This window comes from Meles meles, chromosome 8 (genome assembly GCF_922984935.1).
Source record: "Meles meles chromosome 8, mMelMel3.1 paternal haplotype, whole genome shotgun sequence".
Classification (NCBI taxonomy): Eukaryota; Metazoa; Chordata; class Mammalia; order Carnivora; family Mustelidae; genus Meles; species Meles meles.
This window is the reverse complement of record NC_060073.1, coordinates 37,055,018-37,079,166: the sequence shown is the minus strand read 5'-3', so window position 1 is coordinate 37,079,166 and position 24,149 is coordinate 37,055,018. Positions and strand designations below refer to the sequence as shown.

Sequence of the window (24,149 nt, the reverse complement as noted above, 5' to 3'; positions counted from 1 at the left end):
TACCTGTTACTATGATAAGCTTTTATCTCAACTAGAACATTATTGTTGTATGAGAAGTGAATGGTCTACTGATCTATGTCTCCAAGGAGAAATCAATGAAAAAAACAAAAACTTGGATAAATGAAAGATGACTATATTTCTATACCTGGTAGAATATGCAGAATTTTAATTGGCACAATACAGAGAGTGATGTAGAAAAGAATTATTTTCAGAAAGAAAAAATACCAAGAGAATTGTCTTGTCCCAGAAAAAAAATACCAAGAGAATTTTCTTCCTGGCAAGAATCACTGCCCAGCGCAATATTCCTAAATGAATTGTAAAACACCAATTTTTAAAATATCCCTTGGACAAAACTGTGTTAAGTAACCATTTTTAGAAGATGGAGATCAAATAGTCATAGAGAACTCAAAAAATTGTTATTTCTTACCAGAGCTTTATAAACTGCATAGCAGTTGATATGATCAGTAGACTGGGTGAAGAAAGAGCAATTGGGTAGTCATTAGAACGGTCTTATTCATCTGCCATTTTCATATAAATTGTGTTCATCAGCTCAAGGGAAATAAAATATATCCATTTCCTTAGCTTCATTCAGTACTCCCTGTGGTGGGTGCTGGTGAAGAAGACACAAGTCTACTTTCAGGCACTTGAAGTCTTATGGGGAGAGAGAGGAATGGAAGAGTGACAGGTTAATTGTCATAAAGGGTTTTAAGTTTAGGACACTGAAATGTGGGTGAGGGCAGTATGGGAGCAAGATCAGGGGCATCTAAGCAAGAGTAGCAGTGGAAGTCAGGAAAGGCTTCCTGTATGAAGTGATGTAAAGTGAAGGATGCATACAAGCCAGGCAAGGGAAGAGGATGAAATGTAATTTTCCAAAGTAAGGGAACAGCATTGGCCAAGGAAAGAATCATGTGCTCCAGAAACTGCAGTTAACTTTGTTGAGGAAGGTGTGACATGACTGTGTGTCTAGCATAAGGACGTCTGGCCAAGGGTGCAGATGGAAACTGAAATCAAATCTACTCTCAACATCTACCAACAGGGTAGACTTTTTTCTAATTTGCACAAAAGCAGTATGGTGTAGCACGGTTCTGTGTGTGGGAAACAAGAAGACATTTTACTGGGAGGTTGGAGAAAGGCAAGAACTGGCTTATAAAAAGTGTATGAACCTTGTTAAGAAGTTTGACTCAGAAAGAATACATTTTATAAAATTGCCCCATAATGACGATGTTTAAAGATGAACAGCATCACCATTGTTGGACTCATTAACAAGTGGGAATGTCAGGATACCCCGGACGAAACTGACGAGGAACTGAGCGGGTATATCCTTCTGAAATCCTGACTAGGTGTGACATCAACATTTGCAGTGTTGCTTATGTTGCCTTAAACTAAAGGTTTGTTTTCTTGTGCAGGCTGTACTTTGGTGAGAAGATCGGGCTATACTTTGCTTGGCTGGGATGGTACACTGGAATGCTGATTCCTGCAGCACTTGTTGGCTTGTGTGTGTTTTTCTACGGAATATTTACAATGAATGGAAGTCAAGTAAGGTAAGCTATTAACAGCTAATAATAATACTTTTTCAAATGTATTGACCTTTATTCTGATTGGCAAAAGCTTTATGATAATGCTGACTATGAAAAACAACTCATGGTTCTATAATTTATTTGCTGGGATTTTTTGAGGAGAAGAGAAAAGCACTATTTTTAAAAGGTCATTTCCATATTTTTATATGCAAATTTTCTTGGATATGTTCTAAGACTGTTTCTCTGTATGCAAAATTTCTCTTTCCAGTATATCTCACTTAATAATTCAACAATGCAATGGTAGTTTTATATAATTTACATTTCCATAGTATTTGGTAGTCTAGAATGCCCTCTCACTACAGTAGTTTAGATAATCAAAATAACTACAATTTTTAAGCACTTAAAATATGCAAAGAGCTTCCCAATAATGTTCTTGTTTTTTCATTTGATGGGAACTTTACCACCCTTAGAGACGAGTATTCCTCTTTGCAGATGAGGGAATCTTATGCGATTAGAGATGTCTGAACAAAATATCTGTAGGACATAAATCCTGCTCTAAGCAATCTTCTCTCCTGAAAACATAAAATCACTTTTTACTTTCTTCTTTTCTCTATAAGAACAAATAAATATTTTAGTACCAACTTATGGTATCAAGATGGTAATAAAATAAGGTTTGACGAAAATCAAGCATTTATAAGAATGGTGATTCTACTGTTAAAGTTGAAATGACTCAAGATTTGGGTGGAGGAACGATACATTATTATTCATCAGAGCCAAGACTCACCCCCGGGCATTAATGAATCCTCATAATAAATGTCCTATTTAATCTATACAAGGATATCACCAAGTTCAGGCTTGTATGATGTAATTCAAAACATGAAAAACACTTCTTCCCTCCTTTAAAGCTCAGCACTTTCTTCTCCTGTAGTCCATCTTTTAACCATGACCTTACTACTGGGTAGTAATCATGGCAGTTAACAGGATCATAAAAATAATTTCCTTGAGTTTTCTCTAAATAAATATATATATATAATATACCTATGTGTACAGTTAACAATTTGCCTGAAAATGAAATACTTCCATTGTCCTAGAGTTAAATCCACTTCCATAACCAGCTCCCTTGATTGATATCTTAGTATCCCCTTGCTCTCCATGAATGCCAAATGATAATTAGTTTGAAAACAAAGAAACACCTACTGTTCAAACACATTTCATCTAGTCATAGGTCTATTTCAGAATTTTGCAAACTTACTACCACTCTGGAAGGCAGCATCTTCCTAAACAAACTTGTACCCAGTGGAAACACCCATCCCGCTTTGGGCATTTCTCTGTAGGCTGTTAAATCAGTAACTTCTGAGACTAAGAAAACAGGTTGTGATTTGAAGTTATCGTGTCTTGAAAAGAAAAACACTTTTTTTGACTACTTTTTAATTCTCTGTTTCCATGAATTCAGTTTTTTTTTTTTAAGATTTTATTTATTTATTTATTTGATGGACAGAAATCACAAGTAGGTAGAGAGGCAGGCAGAGAAGAGGAAGCAGGCTCCCTGTGGAGCAGAGAGCCTGATGTGGGGCTTGATCCCAGGACCCTGGGATCATGACCTGAGCCGAAGGCAGAGGCTTTAACCCACTGAGCCACCCAGGCACCCTAAATTTGGCTTTTTAAAAGATTCACTTTAAAGCGATACCATGCAATATTTTTTCTTTGGCTTATCTCACTTAGTTTAATAGCCTCAAGTTCCATCCATGCACAAATGGCAGGATTTCCTTCTTTCTCGTGGCTGAATATCCTGTTTTATTTGTGTGTATATACACACACATACCACATCTTCTTCATCCATTCATCCATCAGTGGGCACTTAAGTTGTTTACATAGCTTGGCTATTGTTAAGTAATGCTACAATGAACATAGGAATGCCAATACCACTTCAAGATCCTGTTTTCATTTCCTTTGGTTATACACTTAGAACTGGGATTGCTGGATCATATGGTAGTCCTATTTTTTAATGTTTTGAGGAACCTCCATACTGATTTTCATAATGGCTGCCCCAATTTACATTCCCATCAGCAGTGCTTTGATTATAGGTATCCTAACGGTTGTGAGGTGATACCTCACTGTGACTTTGTTTTACATTACACTGATGATTAATGATGTTGGTCATCTTTTTATGTACCTGTTGACTTATAGATCTTTGAAAAAAAAAAAGATCTATTCAGTTTCTCTGCCCATTTTTAAAATCAGATTGCTTATTTTTCTGTTACTGAATTGTATGAGTTCTTGACATATTTTGGATATTAACCCCTTATCAGATATATGTTTTGTAAGTATTTGCTCCCATTCTGTAGGTTGCCTTTTTGTTTTGTTGGTGGGTTTCTTTGCTATGTTTGATGCAGTCCATCTCACTTGTTTATTTTTGCTTTGGTTGTCTTTGCTTTTGGTGTCAAATACTAAAAATCAGTGGAAAGGCCAATTTCAAAGAGTTTATCCCCTCTATGTTTTCTTCTAGGATTTTTATGGTTTCGGTCTTAAATTTAAGTCTTTAATCCATTCTGAGTTAATTTTTACATATAATATAAGAAAGGAGTTTAGTTTCATTCTTTTACATGTGGATATCCAATTTTCCCAATACCATTTATTGAAGAGATTATCCTTTTTCCATCGTATATCTTGACCTCTTTGTCAAAAATTGACCACATATACATGGGTTTGTTTCTGGGTTCTGTATTCTGTTCCATTGATCTATGGTTCTATTTTTATGCCAATACCATACTGTTTTGATTATTATTGCTTTATAATATTATTTGAAACCAGGAGGTGTCATGCCTCCCATTTTGTTCTTCTTTCTCAAGATTTCTTTGGCTATTTGGGATTTGTTATGTTCCATACACATTTTAGGATTGCTTTTTCTATTTCTGTGAAAACACCATTGAAATTTTGATAGAGATTGCATTGAATTTGTAGATTCCTTTTAGTAACATAGACATTTCAACAGTATTATTTCTTCCAATCCATGAGCACAAAATATCTTCCCATTTATTTGTGTCTTTTTCAATTTCTTTCATCAGTGTCTTAGTTTTTAATGTATAGATCTTTTACCTCGTCAGTTGAATTTAGCCCTAATTATTTTATTCTTTTTGTGCAATTGTAAATGGAACTGTTTTCTTTTTCTCTTTTGGAGAGTTTATTGTTTAGTGTATAGAGATGCTACTGATATTTGTATATTGATTTTATATTCTGCAACTTTATTAAGTTCATTTATTAGTTCTAACAATGTTTTTGGTAGTCTTCAAGGTCTTAGAAAACCACTTATTTTTTAATTATTTATTTATTTATTTTTAAAATTTAAATTCAATTAACCAACATATAGTACATCAGTTTCATATGTAGAATTCAGTAATTCGTCAATTGCATATCACAGTGCATCACATCACACGACCTATTTAATGGCCTTTCGCCCCACACACCTCCACTCCAGCAACCCTCAGTTTCTTTCCCATAGTTAAGAGTCTTCTCATGGTTTGTCTACCTCTCTGATTTCTTCTGTAGGGAGAGGGAGGGAAAGCAGAATGTGAAGAAATCTGGGGAAAACACTGTTTTAAAACAAATTGATAGAGACATAAAATGCGACGACGTGGATGGAACTAGAGGGTATCATACTTAGTGAAATAAGTCATCGGAGAAAGACAACTATCATATGATCTCCCTGATATGAGGACGTGGAGATGCAACATGGGGGGTTAGGGGGATAGGAGAAGAATAAATGAAACAAGATGGGATTGGGAGGGAGCCAAACCATAAGTGACTCTTAATCTCACAAAACAAACTGGGGGTTGCTGGGGGGAGGTGGGGTTGGGAGAGGGGGAGGGGGTTATGGACATTGGGGAGGGTATGTGCTATGGTGAGTGTTGTGAAGTGTGTAAACCTGGCGATTCACAGACCTGTACCCCTGGGGATAAAAATACATTATATGTTTATAAAAAAAAAAAATTGGAAGGGGAGGTGAACTATAAGAGACTATGGACTCTGAAAAACAACCTGAGGGTTTTGAAGGGTCGGGGGTGGGAGGTTGGGGGAACAGGTGGTGGGTAATAGGGAGGGCACATATTGCATGGAGCACTGGGTGTTGTGCAAAAACAATGAATACTGTTACGCTGAAAAAAATAAGTAAATTTATAAAAAAAAACACTAAAAAAAGTGATTCTTAGATGGGTAGCTACTGTTCAAGTTGGTTCTGTGGAGAACATATTCTCAAAGTTTTACTATGTGATGTAGACTCCTTCCTCTACCCCTACAAAGCTGAATATGAACAAAAGGCAATGAAAGGAATAGGCTTGCCATGTATATACCAACATTTATGTACCAACAAAGTAAATTAGGCTCTTTGCATATAACTACCTTTAGTACAAGGAGTGTTTTAAAAGGTATTAGCAAACTCTTTTCTTCAGTGCTTTATGGTATTATATTACTGCTACTCTGTCACACTATAATTAACATCTTGTCAGACTTTCTATTCTAAACCAAGATAAGCATCACTGAATATCTTGACTTTCAAAATTTCATGGGATTGTAATTTTCTATTCAAGGTGTCAGACATAGTTAACTCATGGCTAAGTTGTAGCTGTTGTCATGGCAGGTCAGGGGAGGACACAGGGCTTTTATTTAGCATTGCTTTGTTTAAGAATTATTTTATTAAGCTCTTTTTTTATTACAAGGTAACAATATGCTTAAAAGCTGAAGATTAGGTTGTGTTTATTATGTTTCTATCAACTATGTTCATATAAACTAAGGTCATATTTCTTAATTGCCCTGTAGTTAATTGTAAAACTATGCAGCAATCAAGTTGTAGATTATTACTCTATGAATACGTGCATATGTGTATTTACATGTGTTCACTGGTCTTACCTAACCAAATGTGGTCAGATGTTCACCTGGCAGAGTACATATCATAGGAATATGAAAATGAACAAGCAGGCAGATCAAATGGTTTTCCAGGTCGTAAAGAACAGAAGCCTCAGCTTTCTGGTCGGTTCTTTCCTCTTTGCCATTAGAACTCCCTGAGAAATTTCAGTTATCATCAGCATCAGATCTGCTTTTCAAAACTTGTTGAGTCATAAAGGATCTCTCTAACCCTCTCCTGACAACATCCTTAGCAATGAAGTCTATCTAGTGCCTATGATGTTCCAGGCGCAGTATCAATATTCCTTGTGTAATACCCCAGTTAGATGTTATCTCCATCTAGAGATGAAGAAATTGATCCTCAGAGAGGTAAGTGACTTGGTCAGGGGAATGTATGTAGTAAGTGGTCAGCTAAGTTTTAAACCTTTATTGGGTTTTTTAAAATTGTGGAAAGAACACTTGACATTAGATTTACCCTCCACACATTTTTAAGTGCACACTACAGTATCGTTAACTCCAGGCACAATGTCACACAACAGTTGTCTAGAGTTTATTCATATTGTATAACTGGAACCTTATACCTGTTGAATAGCAACTCCCAATTCCCCCCTCCCTTACCCTCTGGCAAACATGATTCTCTTCTGTTTCTATGAATTTGACTATTTTAAATACTTAATATATGTGAAATCATGCATCATTTGTCCTGTGCCTCCTTATTTCACTTAGCATAGTGTCCTTCACTTAGCATTTCATGAACATGGGAGAGCAGATACCTCGTCTAGATCCTAGTTTCTGTCCTTTTAGTTATATACCCAGAAGTGGGATTGCTGGATTATATGGTCGTTCTATTTTTAATTTTTTAAGGGACCTCCATATTGTTTTCCATAGTGGCTGCACCATTTCATAGTCCCACCAACAGTGTGCAAATGTCCCAAAATCTCCACATCTTTGCCAACACATGTTAGGTTTGTTTTGATTTGTTTAGTAATAGCAATCCTGACAGATATAGAGTAATATCTTGTGATTTGACTTACTTTTCCCTGGTGATTATATCTGATTCTAAGGTCATGTTCTACTCATGCTTTCATATTGCCTTCCCTTAAGCTCACTTTCACAGTTTCACATTTCCTCAAAATAGACATCACCAAGCATCCTCTTCTGTGCTTTGTCATGTTAACAGGATCACAGGAAACATCGAGACCTGGGAGCAGGTCCAGCCATCCACTCCCAAAAGGACAAATCACTCCTTACTCCCATTATCTTAAGTTGGTGGTAATTATTATTTTCTTCGAATCAGCCCTTGATGTGTATATCTAATAACTGACATAAAAGGAAAGAAAGCCACAACTGAAGTTGCAGTTTGTATTATCAGGCTGTGCAAACGAAATGAAGAAACACTCAGGCTGTACACTCCCCCCTCCCTCTGGTGGTTAACTTAAGTCAAAGAAATGTGTGGTAGTATTCACTTCCTTTTTTAGACTACAAAATATGTTGTTAAAAGTTGTTTACTTTTTTTGTTACATATCAAGTTGAACTTTGAACAACTTATAGAAAATGAGCTTAATAATTCTGGAATCAAAAAATAGGACTCAGTCTAATGGTATGGGATCAGTTTAATGGTGTGGGTGCTTTGATAGGTTTGTATTTTTGTTTGACCATGTGGGAGATGGAAAAAATGATGTGGTATAAAGTGACTCTAACACTTTTTAGTATGAGATTTCAATGTAGGACACATTGTGTCATTCTTGAAACAGAGTGAATTATGAAATTTTAATCAAAATTTCCTTCAGGAGCTGTGTTAATTTTTGTTCCTACAAATTAATGGCAAAACTAAGAGGAGGTATAATGTTTTTTCTTTTTTGATCTTTCAATATGAATGCTTTACTTGCTTTTCTTCTACTTCATATAAATGTCCTGATTACTAGCAGGATGATGTCTGTGAGAATTGGAGAATTACAGTATTAGACCTTTAAGATTATAATCACCATTAATAAACTAATTTTATAGGAAAGTTACTTTTATTTTTTTTGTTTTTTATTTGCCAAGGTTTTTTTTTCCCCAAGTACAATTAACAGACACTGTAATATAGTTTCAAGTGTATAATAAAAAGATTCATCAGTTCTATACATTACTCAGGGCTTTTTATGAGAAGTGTACTCTTAATTCCCTTCACTGGAAAGTTGCTTTTAATATGAAATAAATCTTTCTTTTTTAGATATATTACAGTTGATGGGGAACTGCACCTAGAATCACAAAAACCTAAACTTGGGTCCCTGAGGTACCTCTTGTTAGCTGTAGGACCTTGAGCAAATTACTTAAATTAATTGTCAGTTTCCTCTTAATTTTGGAGACAAGTACCATTGCAGGAGATTGCAGTGTGGACCAGACTTAACAGACATGAAACCATCTTTTCCCACTTTAAAGTGCTGTATTACTATACAGTATTATTACTATTTATTCCTGCTTTGGAGTGAGATTTGAAATACGTATATGTTGTTTTTTCCTTCATTTGAGTATATCTATTTTTGAAAACAGTAAATCATGCTGTAAACACTCACAATTAAACTTGTACTATTATTTATTAAACAGCTGTATTTCCAGATATATTTTCAAAAGCCTTTAAATTACTTTCAACATTTCCAAAGCAGATTTAATTAAAGATCATTTTTTAGAGGTTACTAAGTGGGAAAGGGACACTTATGACAGAAAAAAGCACAAAACATTTTAAAAATATGTTGCTGTGAACTCTCAGGCTGGGAAGCCTTTGAGAAATTGTTATTGGTGTCCAACTCATATAACAAAGTCATCTGTAATGGATGCTGAGGCCTTTAAAATGTAATAGATATAAAACTGAAGAGATAAATATTAGACAATATAATTCTCATAGAGAATATAATACATATTAAGTAAATAAAAACTGTCATGTCATCATGACTGTGTGTCAAGACCCTGCAAAAAAAATCAACTCCCTCAAATTTTCAGTGAACATAATGTCTCCTTTGACTGTAGTGGGAGCTATGAAGTTGTGTGAATTATGGATATTGTTCATTTTAGTGATTCAAAAGCAGGGAGATTCAGGGGAAAGGTCAATAGACTTGAGAAATCAGAATATTCAGATTTGGTTCAGCTCAGCCATTTCCAAGCTGTGAGTTTGGTTAAAACTCCCTTGGGTGTTGAGTTGGAGCCACACAAATCCTTCCTTACCTGTTCATAACTCCCACTGTGTCCATTTCTTCTTGTCCTGTCTGCCTTGCGGCTTCCCACAGGAGTAGTCAGAGGGGCTAAGCACCTCTCATATGTGGAGGTTCATGCCTTCTTTTTCTTCTTTGGTTTCTCAAGCCAAGAAATTTGCAAGGCCACCGAAGTCTTCATGTGCCCTCTCTGTGACAAGAACTGTTCGCTGCAGAGACTCAACGAAAGCTGTATCTATGCCAAGGTAAGTATGGACCCTCCCATTCTCCTTCTTGAACTCTATTTTCTCTCAGAAGTAGATAGTAAAAAGTCCTTCAGACAAACTTAAGTGTTCCCAAGAGTTTCAACAATCAGTAATGTTGACAACTGACTAGTCCGTCCCTCTGCCGCCATTACAAAATGAGTGCATTTTTATTTGAATATTTTGTTCTTCCAGGGCTTTTATAACTGATCACTGTCATAAGAGACTCCACTTGGAATGACACCTAGATTCTATTAAGGAGAAGACGATGGTTTCCATTACTAATGATTACGTTTGTAACTCCCATGAACACTCATTACAATACTTTTAATTTTACAGAGAAAAAGAAACAACATACTAAAATTCTCAGGTTTGCTGCCCATTAGAATCCCCTGAAGGGTTTTTTTAAACTTCTGAAGCCCAAGCCACACACTTGAGCAAATAATTAAATCAATACCTTTGGGTTTAAAGCCTGGACATCAGTCTGTTTTAAAGTTTCCCAAGTGATTCCAATGTGCATACAAGTTTGAGAAACTGAATTTTACAATTACTGTTTATCTTTAAAACAGCTTTATTGAAGTATAATTAAGAAATATAATACACACACACTTAAAATGTATTAATTGATACACTTTGACATTATATATGCATCTGTGAAACCATCACTACAATCAAGGTCATGAATATGGAATCACTTCCAAAACTGTCTCCATGGCCTCTTGTAATCCTGGCCTCCCACCCCTCCCCAGTTCCACTCCTGTGCCCAGACAACCAACTACTTTCTGAATAGATAAGTTGGTATTTTCTAGGCTTTTATGTAAATGGGATCATACAGTGTATGGTGTGTGTGTGTGTGTGTGTGTGTGTGTGTGTGTCTGTGTGTCTGTGTGTTTCTGGCTCCTTTCACAGCACAATTATTTTGAGATTCATCCATGCTGTAACACTTACCAGTAGATCATTTCTCTTTATTGCTGAATAGTATTGCATTACACAGCTATCCCAGAATTTTTCTATCCATTCCTCTACTAATGGACCCATGGGCTGTTTTGAGTTACCGTTTTACATAAAGCTGCTCTGAACATTCGTCTATCCTCCATATAGACGGGCACTGTTATTTCTCTTGGGTAAAAACCCAAGAGTAAAATGCCAAGATTATATGACAGGTGGGTGTTTAATTTTCTGAGAAAATGCCAAAATGTGTTCCAAGTTATTTATGCCACTTGATATTCCCATCCTCAGTATATGAGAGTTCCAGCCTTCCATACAGTCACTAATCCTCAGGATGGCCAGTCTTTTTAATTCTAACTATTCTCATAAATGTATAGAGATACTGTGATTTAGTTACTTGGAAATAATATGGACATTTTGGATCTTGCTTTCAAGGTTTGTGAGCTGGGTTCTTAGCAATACTGTAACCAGCACAAATTTTCCCCCACAATGGAAGCAAGCTCTGTCTGTGTACCGTACCTGATGTAGTATAAATGAAGGATTTCCAGTCCGGCTGGTGGGAATGGGCATGCTGGTACTCATGCAAGGTGATTCTTTCCTTGTAGGTCACCTCACAGACATGCTCACTGGGCACTGTTTGGGGTGCCCCTATCTGTATCCTGTGAACTCTTTTAGTGTGATAACCTGAAGCAATCCTAATGCTCACCTCATTTATTTCCCACTTCTCAGGGATCATTGCCCTTCTTGCCCAATATCTACTGTTCGAAATTGGTTGCTTATGTATTTCATTCATTCTTTGGTTGTTTCCAGAATGGGGTACAATCAATCTTTGTTAGCCCATCGTGTTCAGAAGTAGAGGTCTCTATGCAATTAATTTTGACAAAACAGGGTATAAAATCAGAAATCACTCAATATCCTACTATAAAGCCAAAACTTATGAAAATTAGCTTCTGACTTATTTATTGTGAATGTAAGCCATGAGGAAAATGTTTTATTTTCAGTTTAATTTCTAAAAGTATGCTTAGTTTTTAATTATTTTGGATGTTTCCATAAAGATGTCTTGTTTGGGGGAAGCATTTTCTCAATACTTTTTGCAAAAGCCAAGCATATTAAAGTCATTAGGTGTATACATACACATACATACATACATACATGTTCTTCTCCTAACCTGCACATTTCAAGGACATATGACAGCCTTAGGGATACCAGCAAATCCATATATATGTTATTTCTACTTTTACTTGTACAGATTTAATAAAACACACTAGCAGTATCTGAATTCTAAAAAAAAAGAAACATTCCCAATGGCAGAGTGATAAACAAATTGTCCAAAGAAACACTAAGTATAGAGGGTTTTTGTCATTATGTAATACCTACATCCCTCCTTTTCTTGGTTAAAAAAAGAATATGTATAGAGACATGTATGACTAAGAAAGAATTCACTTAATAACTATTATAAGGAAGGTGGAAAGTTACCTGGCAGAGGAGATTATTACCTTCTGGAACAACACAAGAAAAAAATCCCACCAGGATGAAATATTTAATATCTATTGTATTTTTTCTTCTGACTAAGATAAAATGCAGCTACTTGTTTGCACCTTAAAATCAGAATTACTCTTCCCTTTATTGATGGAAATTATATTCTTTTTGAATATCAGTTTGTATATTTAAACATCTAGAAGTTACTTGATGGACAGTGTTAGAAGTAAAGGAATAGATTATTATCAAAGAAACAGGCAAACCAATCTAAGATCACTTAGCCACCTCATTGAGAAACTTGTTAATTCCTTATGGAATCCATCACCACTTTGGATAAGAAACAGAAAATTAAGAATCATGTTATTGAAAAGTATGTGTGTCTACACATAATTATTTTCTTAATAATTTAAGGAATGTGTTCCATCACATCATGTGATAAAATTCATATTTAAGTAATTAACATATTTTAACATTAGTTTAACATTTAAGCATATTAACATCATTTTTAATATTTAAAACCATGATAATTAAGAAATTTTTCCAACTAAGTAATTCAGTGATATTTGCACATTCACTTAAAAGCATCTGACACCAATAATGTCAATTTGTGTTATGCTAAGCTTTCTCATTTTAGGTGAGATCATTAGAAGGGTTTTGCGTTGTTTTTTCATATCATTTTAAAAGTGATTCTGACCTTGAGGTTAGCTTTATTTATAACAGCTTTCATTTCTGGGTTTTTTTTTTTTTTTTAATTTGTTCAGTAAACATTTACTCAATACTGAGTATGAGCCTCAGACCATACACCGATATTGATGCTGCAACAGAAATAAGACAGGCTATTTTTTTCTTTTAAGAAACTTCTTGAAAAAGTCCGTGTAGGAATCACATAGGACATGTGTTAAGAAGTAGATTCCTGGGCCCCACGTCCTACAATCCAGAATCGATTGGTCAAAGTTAAGGCTTAGAATTCTGCATGTTAACAAGCTCTTTAGGTGATTCCTCCAACCACATTTTAAAAAGATATTGCTCTAAATAATTATTGGTCAGGAACAGGGAGGAGGTTGGGCGTGGACTACTGATGCTGCCATGTTTGATGCAGCTTCTGTTCAGGTCCAGTGGACATGGGTGGTTACTCAGAGTTTGCCCTGTCCCAGAATTAAGGACTGAGGAAGTGAGAGAGGCCTGAACTCGAGCCTAAATTCCAACTTCTTGCTCCCCTTACCCCCTTTCCCACGGAGTAGCCTGACCTGCAGGGTTGAATCTGCCCAAGAAGTGCTTTGTTCTCCTTGGCCTAGAACAGCTTTAGTGGAATGTAAATGACAGTTTCCAGAGGCTAATGTGATCCTGAACCCACCATGCAATTTTAGAGACAGACCTAGCAACTACAGTAGAAGAGATCAAGACTGTAATCTTCCAACCTAATAAGAAATTTACCCCTTTAAACAATATCCACATTTATTGATTTCTAGCCACACTGAGCTCCCCAAGAGAAATCAGATGTCAAACATAATGGAGAATTTGTACTTAAATATAGTTTTGTTTGAGGCTTAGTTTGCTTCTGTCTTTATATATTATTCCTACTCACATCAACAGTGTTGAATAAAATGCTTGTCCATAGGTCCCCCTATGCATAAAGGCAAGCTATCTTTCTAGTAAAATAATTCATTGCAAATACACACCTGTAGATAGGACACACTTCCTTTTGCTTTTGGAAAAGCCTGTTATGTTGCTTTGGGAATTTTCTTGAGATTTCTTCTGGAGCTTTCTTTTATAGGCAAGAGTCTCTTTCCTAATAGGCAGAAGGATTTTTCCCCTTTGTTCTCCTGCCAGTTACCCACAGTCAAAGTTGAGCCATCCAGGCTATGCTTGACTCTCCCTTCTCCTTGTCCCCCATTTTCACACAACAGCTCAGGTATCAGCTCCCTAAATGCGACCCTCAGCACCTCCAGCTACGACTGCAGACTTCAAGTTATCCTTAAGTCCGTGGCCTCCCACATATCATAGCACATCCCACCTGTCATATCTTAGTGGCTCTCACACAACGATTTTATACTCCTCCTTAGGGTGAGTTCTGAAGTTTTTTGTAACTCCTACTTTAGCTGTATCTCTCATTATATTAGTATTACACGTATACCTCCCGGTATCTCGTGGATGTGCTTCTTTAAAAATTAATGGTTAATTGATTGAATAAAAAATAAATTCCTGAAAGATTTATGAAAAAACTTAGAAGAAAAAAAAATGGAAAGCTCTTTTAAGGAAAATATGACTTAAACTATGACAGATCATAGGCAACACAATTATTGGTAAGCATGGCTTTGTATTTGCCTCTTTTCTAAAAGCACTGTTGTTCCTGAAGCAGGGGGAGAGCCATGTTTTCCTGGTGACCTTTAAGTCCCCATGTGTAAGGTCTCTGTTCTAACACTCTAAGAGGCTGTTTCCTGCACTGGGTCTGTTCTGAAGGAAACCAGACAGCTGTTCACCAGCATGGCGGCAGCAGGTGTCTCTGTGGGATGCTTTTGGAAACAAAAATGCTGGATTCCCCCAGTGGGTGTAATTTTATGAGCTCTGTAGAGAATTTCTTTATGGCCATTTTCTCACCTGTGCATAATATATAGTGATGACTGTGGTGAAAACCAATTCTTATAACATTTTTAGAAATCCCAAGCCTTAAGAACCACAGAAGTTAGAGCCAACTAGGACTTTGTGCACCTAACCACAAACCTTCGAAAGGAGCATGTTTTGTGTAATGATATTTTCAGTAATGTCTTATTTTACAAGAAAACACACTCTACCTTTATCTGTTTTAGCGATTGTTTTGCAGTATGTCCCAGACATTACAATTAAAATGCACATTGGTATTGTTTTAATGCCCTCAATGACTGTAGACACCATTGTATTCCCATTTTCCTTTAAATAATGTTCTTTAGCCCCTAATTGGCCTTTCTCTGCTATGAGGATCATGTACCTGTTTTCCCTATAGTCTCTATGGCACACACATATATGACCACAAAACATATATTATCTTGGCTGTATTGGTTTAATATCCCTCATTATAAATATAAAATATATAGAGAATGAGGGCATTATGCAAATGAAAGGAAGCAAAGGTAAGTTGAATTTATAATTTATTAAAATCAAACAATCCTTGCAACCCTGAATATTGTATTCAGTAACATCATATAACTGTACACTGATCTTTATAAAAATTCAGATAATGTCTGATTCCAAAAAAACACTTGGGTGATATCCTAAATGTTTAATGGTATATGAAACTTCTTGAAAAAGGTTGTAGCCACTATTGGACCCATGGCTCATTCTGGTAGACGTCCAAAAGTAGGGCAAGCACTGTGGTACCTCTCCATTGGAAGTGCCAGCGGCAGCTCACTGGTGGAGTTCTGCATGTTGTAGTTACAGCTTCCCCAGTCCTAGAAATTTTGCTGACAGGAAGTCCAACTAGGTATGCCTCAACTGAAAAGCTAAACTTGGTCTGATGATCGATCGGTGGCCCACAGCACTTCCTCAGGGTGCTAGAGCCCCTTTTCAGCAGAAAGGAAGGTGAAGTCCGAAGAAGAAACTAGGGAAAATGTTGACTCCTCACCTGTCCCCATGAAAAAAATCATACGAAACAGTTGCAGGACTCATGAAACAATCACACATCTTATATTTACAGACCATAAAATAATATGATTCCATTATAAAAACAAAATCATAGAACTTAAATGTACACTGTAATCACTAGATTACTATAATCAGTATGTGATTAATATTTTTGCTTCATTTTCCATTAAGGTGACATATTTGTTTGATAATGGAGGGACAGTCTTCTTTGCTATTTTTATGGCAATATGGGGTAAGTATGTCCTTCTGTTACTTAATTGCTTGTCCTTGTTTTCTGAGGCTGTTGTGTTTCTTCACATACACACACACACAAACACACCCTGTGTATCAATTCAGCCATGAAATCTCGTGCTTTGTTTGTTCACTTCACACATTCATGGCTTCTTTGAGAATTTAACTCTTCTGCTAATCCTCTAGTCCCTAAAGCCTTGACCTTTCTATACTGAGGAGTGTGCTTTTCCTGCTAAAAGCTGGTGGTAATTATAAAAACAAAACAAAACAAAACAAAACAAAAAACCCAAAAAACTGGAGCATACTAGAATCCAAATTTAAAACACTTGTACTTCTGAGTGTAGAAGTGATGCTCAGAAAATGCTCGTTTGCATAATATTTCTATGTGTCTGTTTTTTTAATGTTACACTTTGCACACTTAGAGAGACAGAATCTATATGTATGATTAAGCAATAATATCTAATACGTAATAAATCTTGTTCTTATTTAACATCTTAAAACTGTAAAAATTATGTACAGGTATATGCTTTGGCTGAGTTTTATCATCATGTTTCTCTTTGACTCTTTAAAGCACCCAATTAATTGAGTCCTAAAAGAGATCAGACCTGTTAAGATTCCTCACCCTTTGAAGAGAACTGACGCCATTCCTGGTTAAGAGTCAGCTTCCCTACCATTGCCCTATTGAATGCAGTCATTGTCAGCTTGGCCATTCAAGGGGCTGACCATGTATGTACTCAGACAGGAAAGTAAAATGTTCTACAGTACAAGTCTCTCACTCCCATTACCTTAATTTCCCCCAGGAGCAGAAACTCCATATACTCTCTAAATCAAAATTTTAAAAAAATTTTCCTTCAAGAAATGGTCCTAATTTTCCTTCAAGAAAATGCCAATATTGATGCATGCAATTAGGACAACAGGGTTAGTTAAATTATCAGGCAGGGCAAGCATCGTGAACCCTTTTAGTTTTACCTGATTCCCACAAACGTTTCCCACTAAAAGTAAAATAGATCAAAATACGAATTAAGGTTACTCAATAGATGTACAGCCAAAAATGGTGAGAAAGGAAACATTTTAGATGATTTATCCTCTAAGTTTCTGCTACTAGTCTCACACTTTTATAGTTCTCCTTGGCACAGCCACATGACAGTGATCTTGCTTCAGCTTTTGGAAGATGGGCTTGTGAAAAGACTAGGGTGTAGGTGATCATTTGCCGTCAGAAGCCTTCTTCCCTTTCCTTTTATACTGAGCTACGAAGTTGAGGTATGTCATCCATAGGGATGCCGTCCCGTGCATTTTCTTGGCCTGCTGGCACAGATGAATCATTCACAGTGGAGTTGTAATAACTAGAATTCCCAAAACTCGCATCATAAGGTTCTGGTGCATTGTCTAATCGCAGAACTAAAAAAGTAACAACAAAAATTATTTTATGGTGACAGTCTGGAAGATGCATGCTTGGGCATCTGCCAGACTATAGGAATTGTTCTAGCTTGGTAAATAGATACAACTTTCATATGAGCTTTGCAGACACTGGTTTTGAAGTTTTAAATAAGTATATACTTTACATGACACATTTCTTTCTAAGACTAAGAGAACAGTTTAACTTCTAAAATAATTTTACTACTAGTGAACCAAAAATAAAGGAACTAAGGAAGAAATCATAATGAAAACAGAGTGGTGCTTTGTATGAGGAAGGACAGACAGACATATGTCTCATTGACTTTTGAGTTCAGGGCCTTGAATTTTTACTTCAGAATTTTTACTTCTGGTTTAAAAAAATAATTTTTAAATACTGAAGAGCATTAATTTTAAATCAGTGTCATTATTTTTCTAAGTGTCTCAATATCTTTATGGTTGAGCCAGGGAAGATGGAGATGGAAGAAAACTCTTTGTAAAACCTTATATTTCTTTGTGATAGATCCTAGTTATCATGTACTTGGCATTCTCTAATTAATGATATGAGATTATTTTTTACTTTTTCAATGAACAGCCAATTTTTACATCCTTAATGATCTTGAATTTATTTTCAAAGAAAACTTGGTATGTGCTAGGTATTTTTAAGTACTAAGGCAGTGACTAATTACTAATCAGATTAGTGATTTAACTTTAATTATTAATTAAATTTATTGTTATTTAATTTAATTTAAATTGTTATTATTTTATTTAATTTTAATTATTCAGTTAGGTTTTCCTATGTCCTACATATTCTTTACCCCTTCTGTTTACAGACCGGGTGCCCAGTAACCTTACAGACTTGGGGGAGGTTTCTCAAAGCTGTCTTGAGGGAAGAAAGCAGGTGCTGTGATTGAGTTATTCCATTACGCCTTGATCACAACATCTTAGACTGTATCAATTTGACAGACTGAGCTTTTGCATGTGATTACAGGTAAATCTGGGGTTAAAAAAAAAAGGTTTAGAAACCCCTGTTGTTTGAAATCCTATCCTTTAATTTTGAAAAGTACCACTTTTTATTTTATATGGATTCCTAGAAACCCCTAAAAAGAATTCAGTTAAATTTACAGTTACTGGATTTGGTTCTGAAGATGAACAGTATGTCAGTCATGCTCTGAACTTAGTAAAATCAACAAGACTTTATTGACAGGATGTACCGGGGCATTTAACTATTTTTTATGGTGGTAAGAGTCCTTTGTAGAACAGAAAACATTTTTTTTCCCCCTGAAGTATTAAAAAAAAAAAAGACAAGTCAATTATTTGAAATTATTTCATTTCTGTTCTAATCAGCATTACATTAAGAAGAAATCCAGTTCTTTATTCTTAGCAGACACATTTCTCATTTTAGATCTTACAGTTGGTCTTTTGTATCCCATGAGTGAAAAATTCCTCCGTTACTGTGATTTTATGTACCCAAATATACAACTCTTTATAGATTCTGTTTTAGAGACTCATTAAGACAATTGATTGAGGGCTACTCAAATTACTGCTGCCATGAGATCCAACAATGGCAGAAAATATGTCTGTGCAGTTACTTGCTAACAGCACTGACCCTTTTTCCCTCAATGGCATACCATTCTCTTCCAATTCCATAGATGTCTTTTAGGTTCTGGGATTTGGTTTATTTAAAACTAATTGTGATGCAATGATCCACAGCTCCATATAGTTTTAAAATTCCACCCACAGGCCCATAATTATTTTGGTTATGTTCTTTGAGAAACAGAGAGTAGATCAGAATAAATCTTTCGTCTGTTTCTGTCATACGAATCTCCAGATCCCTTCTAGATAAGGTAGTGAACATTAGCATCCTCATTTAATTAAATCCACAGTGTGCAGGTGAGGTTCTGAAAGTTGTTTTTACCTGGTTCGTTTCTGTCATCGTAAAGTCGCCGATGGGAAAATGAATCCGTTTTCCTTTTTCCACACAGCAAGTAGCCAACAAGACTAAGCAATGAAGCACCCAGAATAGCACCTAAAATGGCCCCAAATACTACTCCTGTATTTTTATTTTCTAAAGAACAAAGAAAAAAATAATTAACAGATAAAGAAATAGAAAATAATTTTTCAAAGAAGAGAAATATGTACATTGGACTTTCTTTATAACAAAGAATGTTTAAACAATATTGGATTTTTAAAAATTAGATAATAGTGATATGTTTGTGTATTTTGTGAAGTACTGAGTATTTGGGATTATATTGGCAAATATACCTCTCTATAAAACCATACTTCAAATTTTTAATTATGTTTAAATACTTCTTATTTTTATAACTGTCTCATTCCTTTTTTAAAAACAATAGTACTAAAGTGCCATGTGTATGCTCCATTAAGATATGATTTCTATGTTGAGTGCTATATTGCTTTTAATCAACTCTGAATCTCTAATGAATGTTAATGATGAAATGAACTTTGGGCTTGTTTCTATAATAACTGAAAAGTAAAAAGCTAATGGGAGTAAGTGGGTAATAGGAAATGAATCCATAAAACCCCAACTGAAAAGGCACTATAAGGGAAAAGCAGTATATCCTAATACAGGATATTTCCAGATGCAATAAATAGACCAAAGCAAGACGTTTGCAGTGTCTTGCACATTGAGAACAGATGTGTAGGTCTGAGTTTAAGGGAGCCCAAAATTTTACTCTATCTCCCTTTTTACTAAGTACCTTATTTGAAGCCTGAGTTTGTTATTAACAAGCTATGCAGTTCTCCCTGAACTCATATTTAGTGTATTATATTTTCAGAGTTTTTAAAAAAAAATTCATGAGAATGTTATTAAGTGGGCAAGGAGTCTTATAAAGTGTATAATTCTATATTAAAATCCATTTATAAAAACATTAACCTACACATTAGAAACTTACAGCAAAATTACTACTAAAATAAGAACTAAACAAGGTTAACCAATTTTCTTTTGATTAAAGAGCACTGGTGGGCATAAGTACTCCGTATTCTTAGTATGTATATTGAGTTTAGAGAGACAAAAAAGAGAGTATTTTATTAAACGTTCCAATGTAGGGGCGCCTAGGTGGTTCAGTCAGTTAAGCGTCTAACTCTTGGTAACAGCTCAGGTCACGTTCTCACTTTCATGAGATAGAGCCCCATGTGGGGCTCCATGCTGGGTGTGGTGCTGCTTAAGATTCTCTTTCCTTCTTCCCTGCCACGCCCCACCGCCCCGTTCCACTTGTGCTCTCTATCTCAAAAAACAAAAACGAAACAAAAACAAAACTTCCTGATGTAGTATCAGAGTACGTATGAATGAAAGGATGCATTAAAATTTTAGCTAAAATGAAAACATATGTACATACAATCTACTAGCTGCAGTGTTATTATAAAGCCTAGATTTCAGAATTTAAAACTTCTCCCGTACACTACAGCTTTCAAGTAGGAATTTGTATGTATGATTTAGTGTTGACATCACTAATACAATCTGGAAGTAAGTTGTATTTGGAATCATTGAATTCCTGGGAGGAAAGGAGTATTTTTTAAAAATTTCAGGGAAAGACAAATACCATATGATTTCACTCATATGTAGAATTCAAGAAACAAAATAGATGAACATATGGGAAGGGGGGAAAAAAGAGAGGGAGGCAAACCGTAAGAGACTCTTAGGATAGAGAACAAACAAGTTTGATGGAGGGAGGTGGGTGGGGGATGGACTAGATGGGCCATGGGCATTAAGGAAAGCATATGTGATGAGCACAGTGTGTTGTATGTAAGTGATGAATCACTCACTTCTACCCCTGAAACCGATGTTACACGATATGTTAACTCACTAGAATTTAAACAAAAACTTGAAAAGAAAATTTCAGAGAAACAAAAACTTAGGTAGACCTGACAAAATAAAACATGATCAATTTTTGTTCAATATTAGAGATCTTTTCTGCCTTATGTTTTAAAGCTTGACATAATCCCTAAGTGAAACATAAAAAAGTTCCTACACTACAATTTTCTTATGGTACTCACAGCTATATTCCATTTTTATGGTATTCATTAGGTACTAAACTAAGAATTCAGGAAGATTTCTTTTTGTTGAGTTTACTTACATTAAAAAAAAATCAGTGTTCTGTTTTTCTATGATTGCTAAGTAATATCAGATAATTTATAAATTCATTTATTTCATTCAGTTTTCACATACATATATTTCTGAAGTTCAGTTGCATATTGTTCCTAAAAGCATGGAGCATTTCAGGCAGTTTTCTCAGATTCAGTGAAAGTTGTTGCCCAGTATCTCAAAATTGTACTGCTACCTCAGCCTAACAACCTACCTCTAATTTTGTCCCGCTGTCTCATCATGTTCCCATATATAATGACTACTGTATGCTGACTAAAGTCTGAAAATCCCTTTATTATTTCCACTGAATATCAGGGTTGCCCCTCAAAAGTGTGAACCACCTGTGCTGCTGTAGTCTTTTTTTCCCCCCCAATATGGTACATTCTTTAGGTGTAATCTGTATGACTTAGTTTGAGATTCAGTTTCACACAAAAGGAAAGTTAAATCCATTTATATTTACCTTCTTGAGGGTCTGATGTATTTGAGAAGATTTTTGAATTATTGGTAAACTTTAAGGTGGGCTGTAGAGTTGTTGTTTCTCGGTAGGGGGTAAACCCTATGAAGCTATCATTGGATGTGGTGAGCCATTCATCGGGTTTTATTACCATGGGAGTCACAGATGTGATGTTTGGTGCCGTAGGGAGGATGCTAACTGAAATGGAACTGTTGTCAGGAGTTTTTATAGTATCACTGGCTGAAGACCAAGCGAAATTTTCTGAAGATATAGCAGATGTAGCTTTGGGAGGTGCTGAGACTGGAAGAGGATTTTCATTTGCTATGGATGAGTTCCAAGACAATTTAGAAACAAAGCTATGGATCAGAGGATGGCTTGTGGGAGATGTAGGCATGGGTCTGGGATTCCTAGAAAAGTTGTTCGTTGATGAATTGCTGAAGACATCTGTTGTTCCATGGTGTTTATTTAATGGGTCCCGAAGAGAGGAATTAAATGCCTCAGGATTGGAGGTTTCTCTATTTTCTTTATCTGAGCTTAAATTTTTATCCAAAGGAATGGATTCATTTTCCATTGTTTTTGAGCCTGCTGCAATGCTTTGTGTTGTGTTTCTCTCTAAACTTTCTTTCCCGTGGCTTCCAATTAATAGTAAACTAAATAAATTTGAAATCAATAGAATTTTTGCTGAGGTCGACATTGTAGCCTTTTTTGGTATTGGTGTTATTAAGGGGAATCTGAAAAAAAGCAAATAGTAAGCATCTGAATTATTAAAGGACATAGTGTTTTTTTTTTAAGGATCTACATCTTTAAAGTAAAAATCTAGAGATAAAATACTGAATTGATAATGCCATACTCTTTATTCCAAAAGTTATTTTCTTTGGATTGTACACTAAACCTAGAGTGAGTTCTATTTTCTATATAATATTTATTTCTTCTCTCTTCTAAGGAAATGCCATGCAAAAACTTTGTCAAGCCACATACCACTATTCCACTCTTTCAAAGATCATTTATCTTGGGACAAGTTGAAATATTTATATATATTTGAAATATTATATATGGACTGATAAGTAAAATACTGTAAATATAGGGCATGTAGAGCTGGCTGATTTCTTTAACATATTTAAGAAAATATGGTTTTTATAAAGATATGATTTGGAGTGTTTATTTATGAAAATGAAGTTACTGATTATACTCTAAACATACCACTTTAAAACGAGTCAGTTGGGACTTCCACTTAAAAACATCTTATTAGTACCTCATTTGAGTTATTTGAATTTTAAATTAATATCCCTTTTTTCACAATGCTTTTCATGATTCCCTTCTTCCTACTAATCAAAATTAGGGAAAATCAGGAAGACTCTCAGATTTCAGGATAATCTTTCCTTGTGTGCCTTTATTATATAAATGAAACATCTGGCTGGGAGCATGTGTAGAAAAAATGACATAGATAGTAGCAGAGTTGAGGTTGAAATCCCAGTCCAGACCTTCAATCCAAGCATTATCATTCTGCCTCTGAAATATGGAAGTACCATAATTCATTGACAGGAGGATATGGGGAAAAGATCTTAAAATTAGATTTATATTAAAATTCTGACTTCTATTATGAATAACCTGTGAAAAATAACCAACATAATAAGCAGTTACTTTATTCACCATTGTAATCATACTGAAATCACAATGATCTGAAGACTAAATGAAATTATATAGATAGAAGTACTTGAATCAAAACCTGGCCTGAAGTAAGAAGCTAGTAGACATTAGCTTCCATCTTTTATTATGAAAATATAATAATATTTCTGTAAGTGCCTTAGATCTCAGAAAGTTTGCAATATCATCTCAATTGATCCTCACAATGATCCCTTGTGACAAAAATAGATAAATAAATAAATAACTTCCAAATTCTTATTTTGCAAAGGAAGAAACAGGTTCAGAGTGGCTAGGAGACAGCTAATGAAAGGAAGAGAATGACTGAAATCCAACTCTACTGACTTCAACCTAGTTAGATGCTAAAATTTGAAAGGCTAGTTGAATTTAAATAAAAAAATAAAAATAAAATTTGAAATATCTTTAATATAAAAAATA

The 24,149-nt window shown here is 35.3% G+C and overlaps 2 protein-coding genes across 8 annotated transcripts in view; one reads left to right on the top strand and one right to left on the bottom strand.

Moving 5' to 3' along the window:
- ANO3 (anoctamin 3) overlaps positions 1-24,149 on the top strand; it is a 456,805-nt gene that overhangs the window by 367,748 nt on the left and 64,908 nt on the right. For all 6 annotated transcript variants that reach the window (XM_046014190.1, XM_046014191.1, XM_046014192.1 and 3 more), the window contains 3 exons: positions 1,407-1,541; positions 9,753-9,849; positions 16,063-16,123. In XM_046014190.1, the coding sequence (XP_045870146.1) occupies positions 1,407-1,541; positions 9,753-9,849; positions 16,063-16,123 (293 nt within the window). The remainder of the gene's footprint in view (positions 1-1,406; positions 1,542-9,752; positions 9,850-16,062; positions 16,124-24,149) is intronic.
- Positions 17,091-22,779, bottom strand: MUC15 (mucin 15, cell surface associated). 2 transcript variants are annotated; one of them, XM_046014197.1, is made up of 3 exons: positions 22,077-22,779; positions 19,433-19,582; positions 17,091-17,520 (listed from the first exon to the last, which is right to left on the bottom strand). In XM_046014197.1, the coding sequence occupies exons 1-3, from the start codon at positions 22,762-22,764 to the stop codon at positions 17,360-17,362; spliced, it is 999 nt and encodes a 332-aa protein (XP_045870153.1). In that variant the 5' UTR covers positions 22,765-22,779; the 3' UTR covers positions 17,091-17,359. The 2 variants fall into 2 exon arrangements, with proteins under 2 accessions (XP_045870153.1, XP_045870154.1); XM_046014198.1 differs by lacking the exon at positions 19,433-19,582.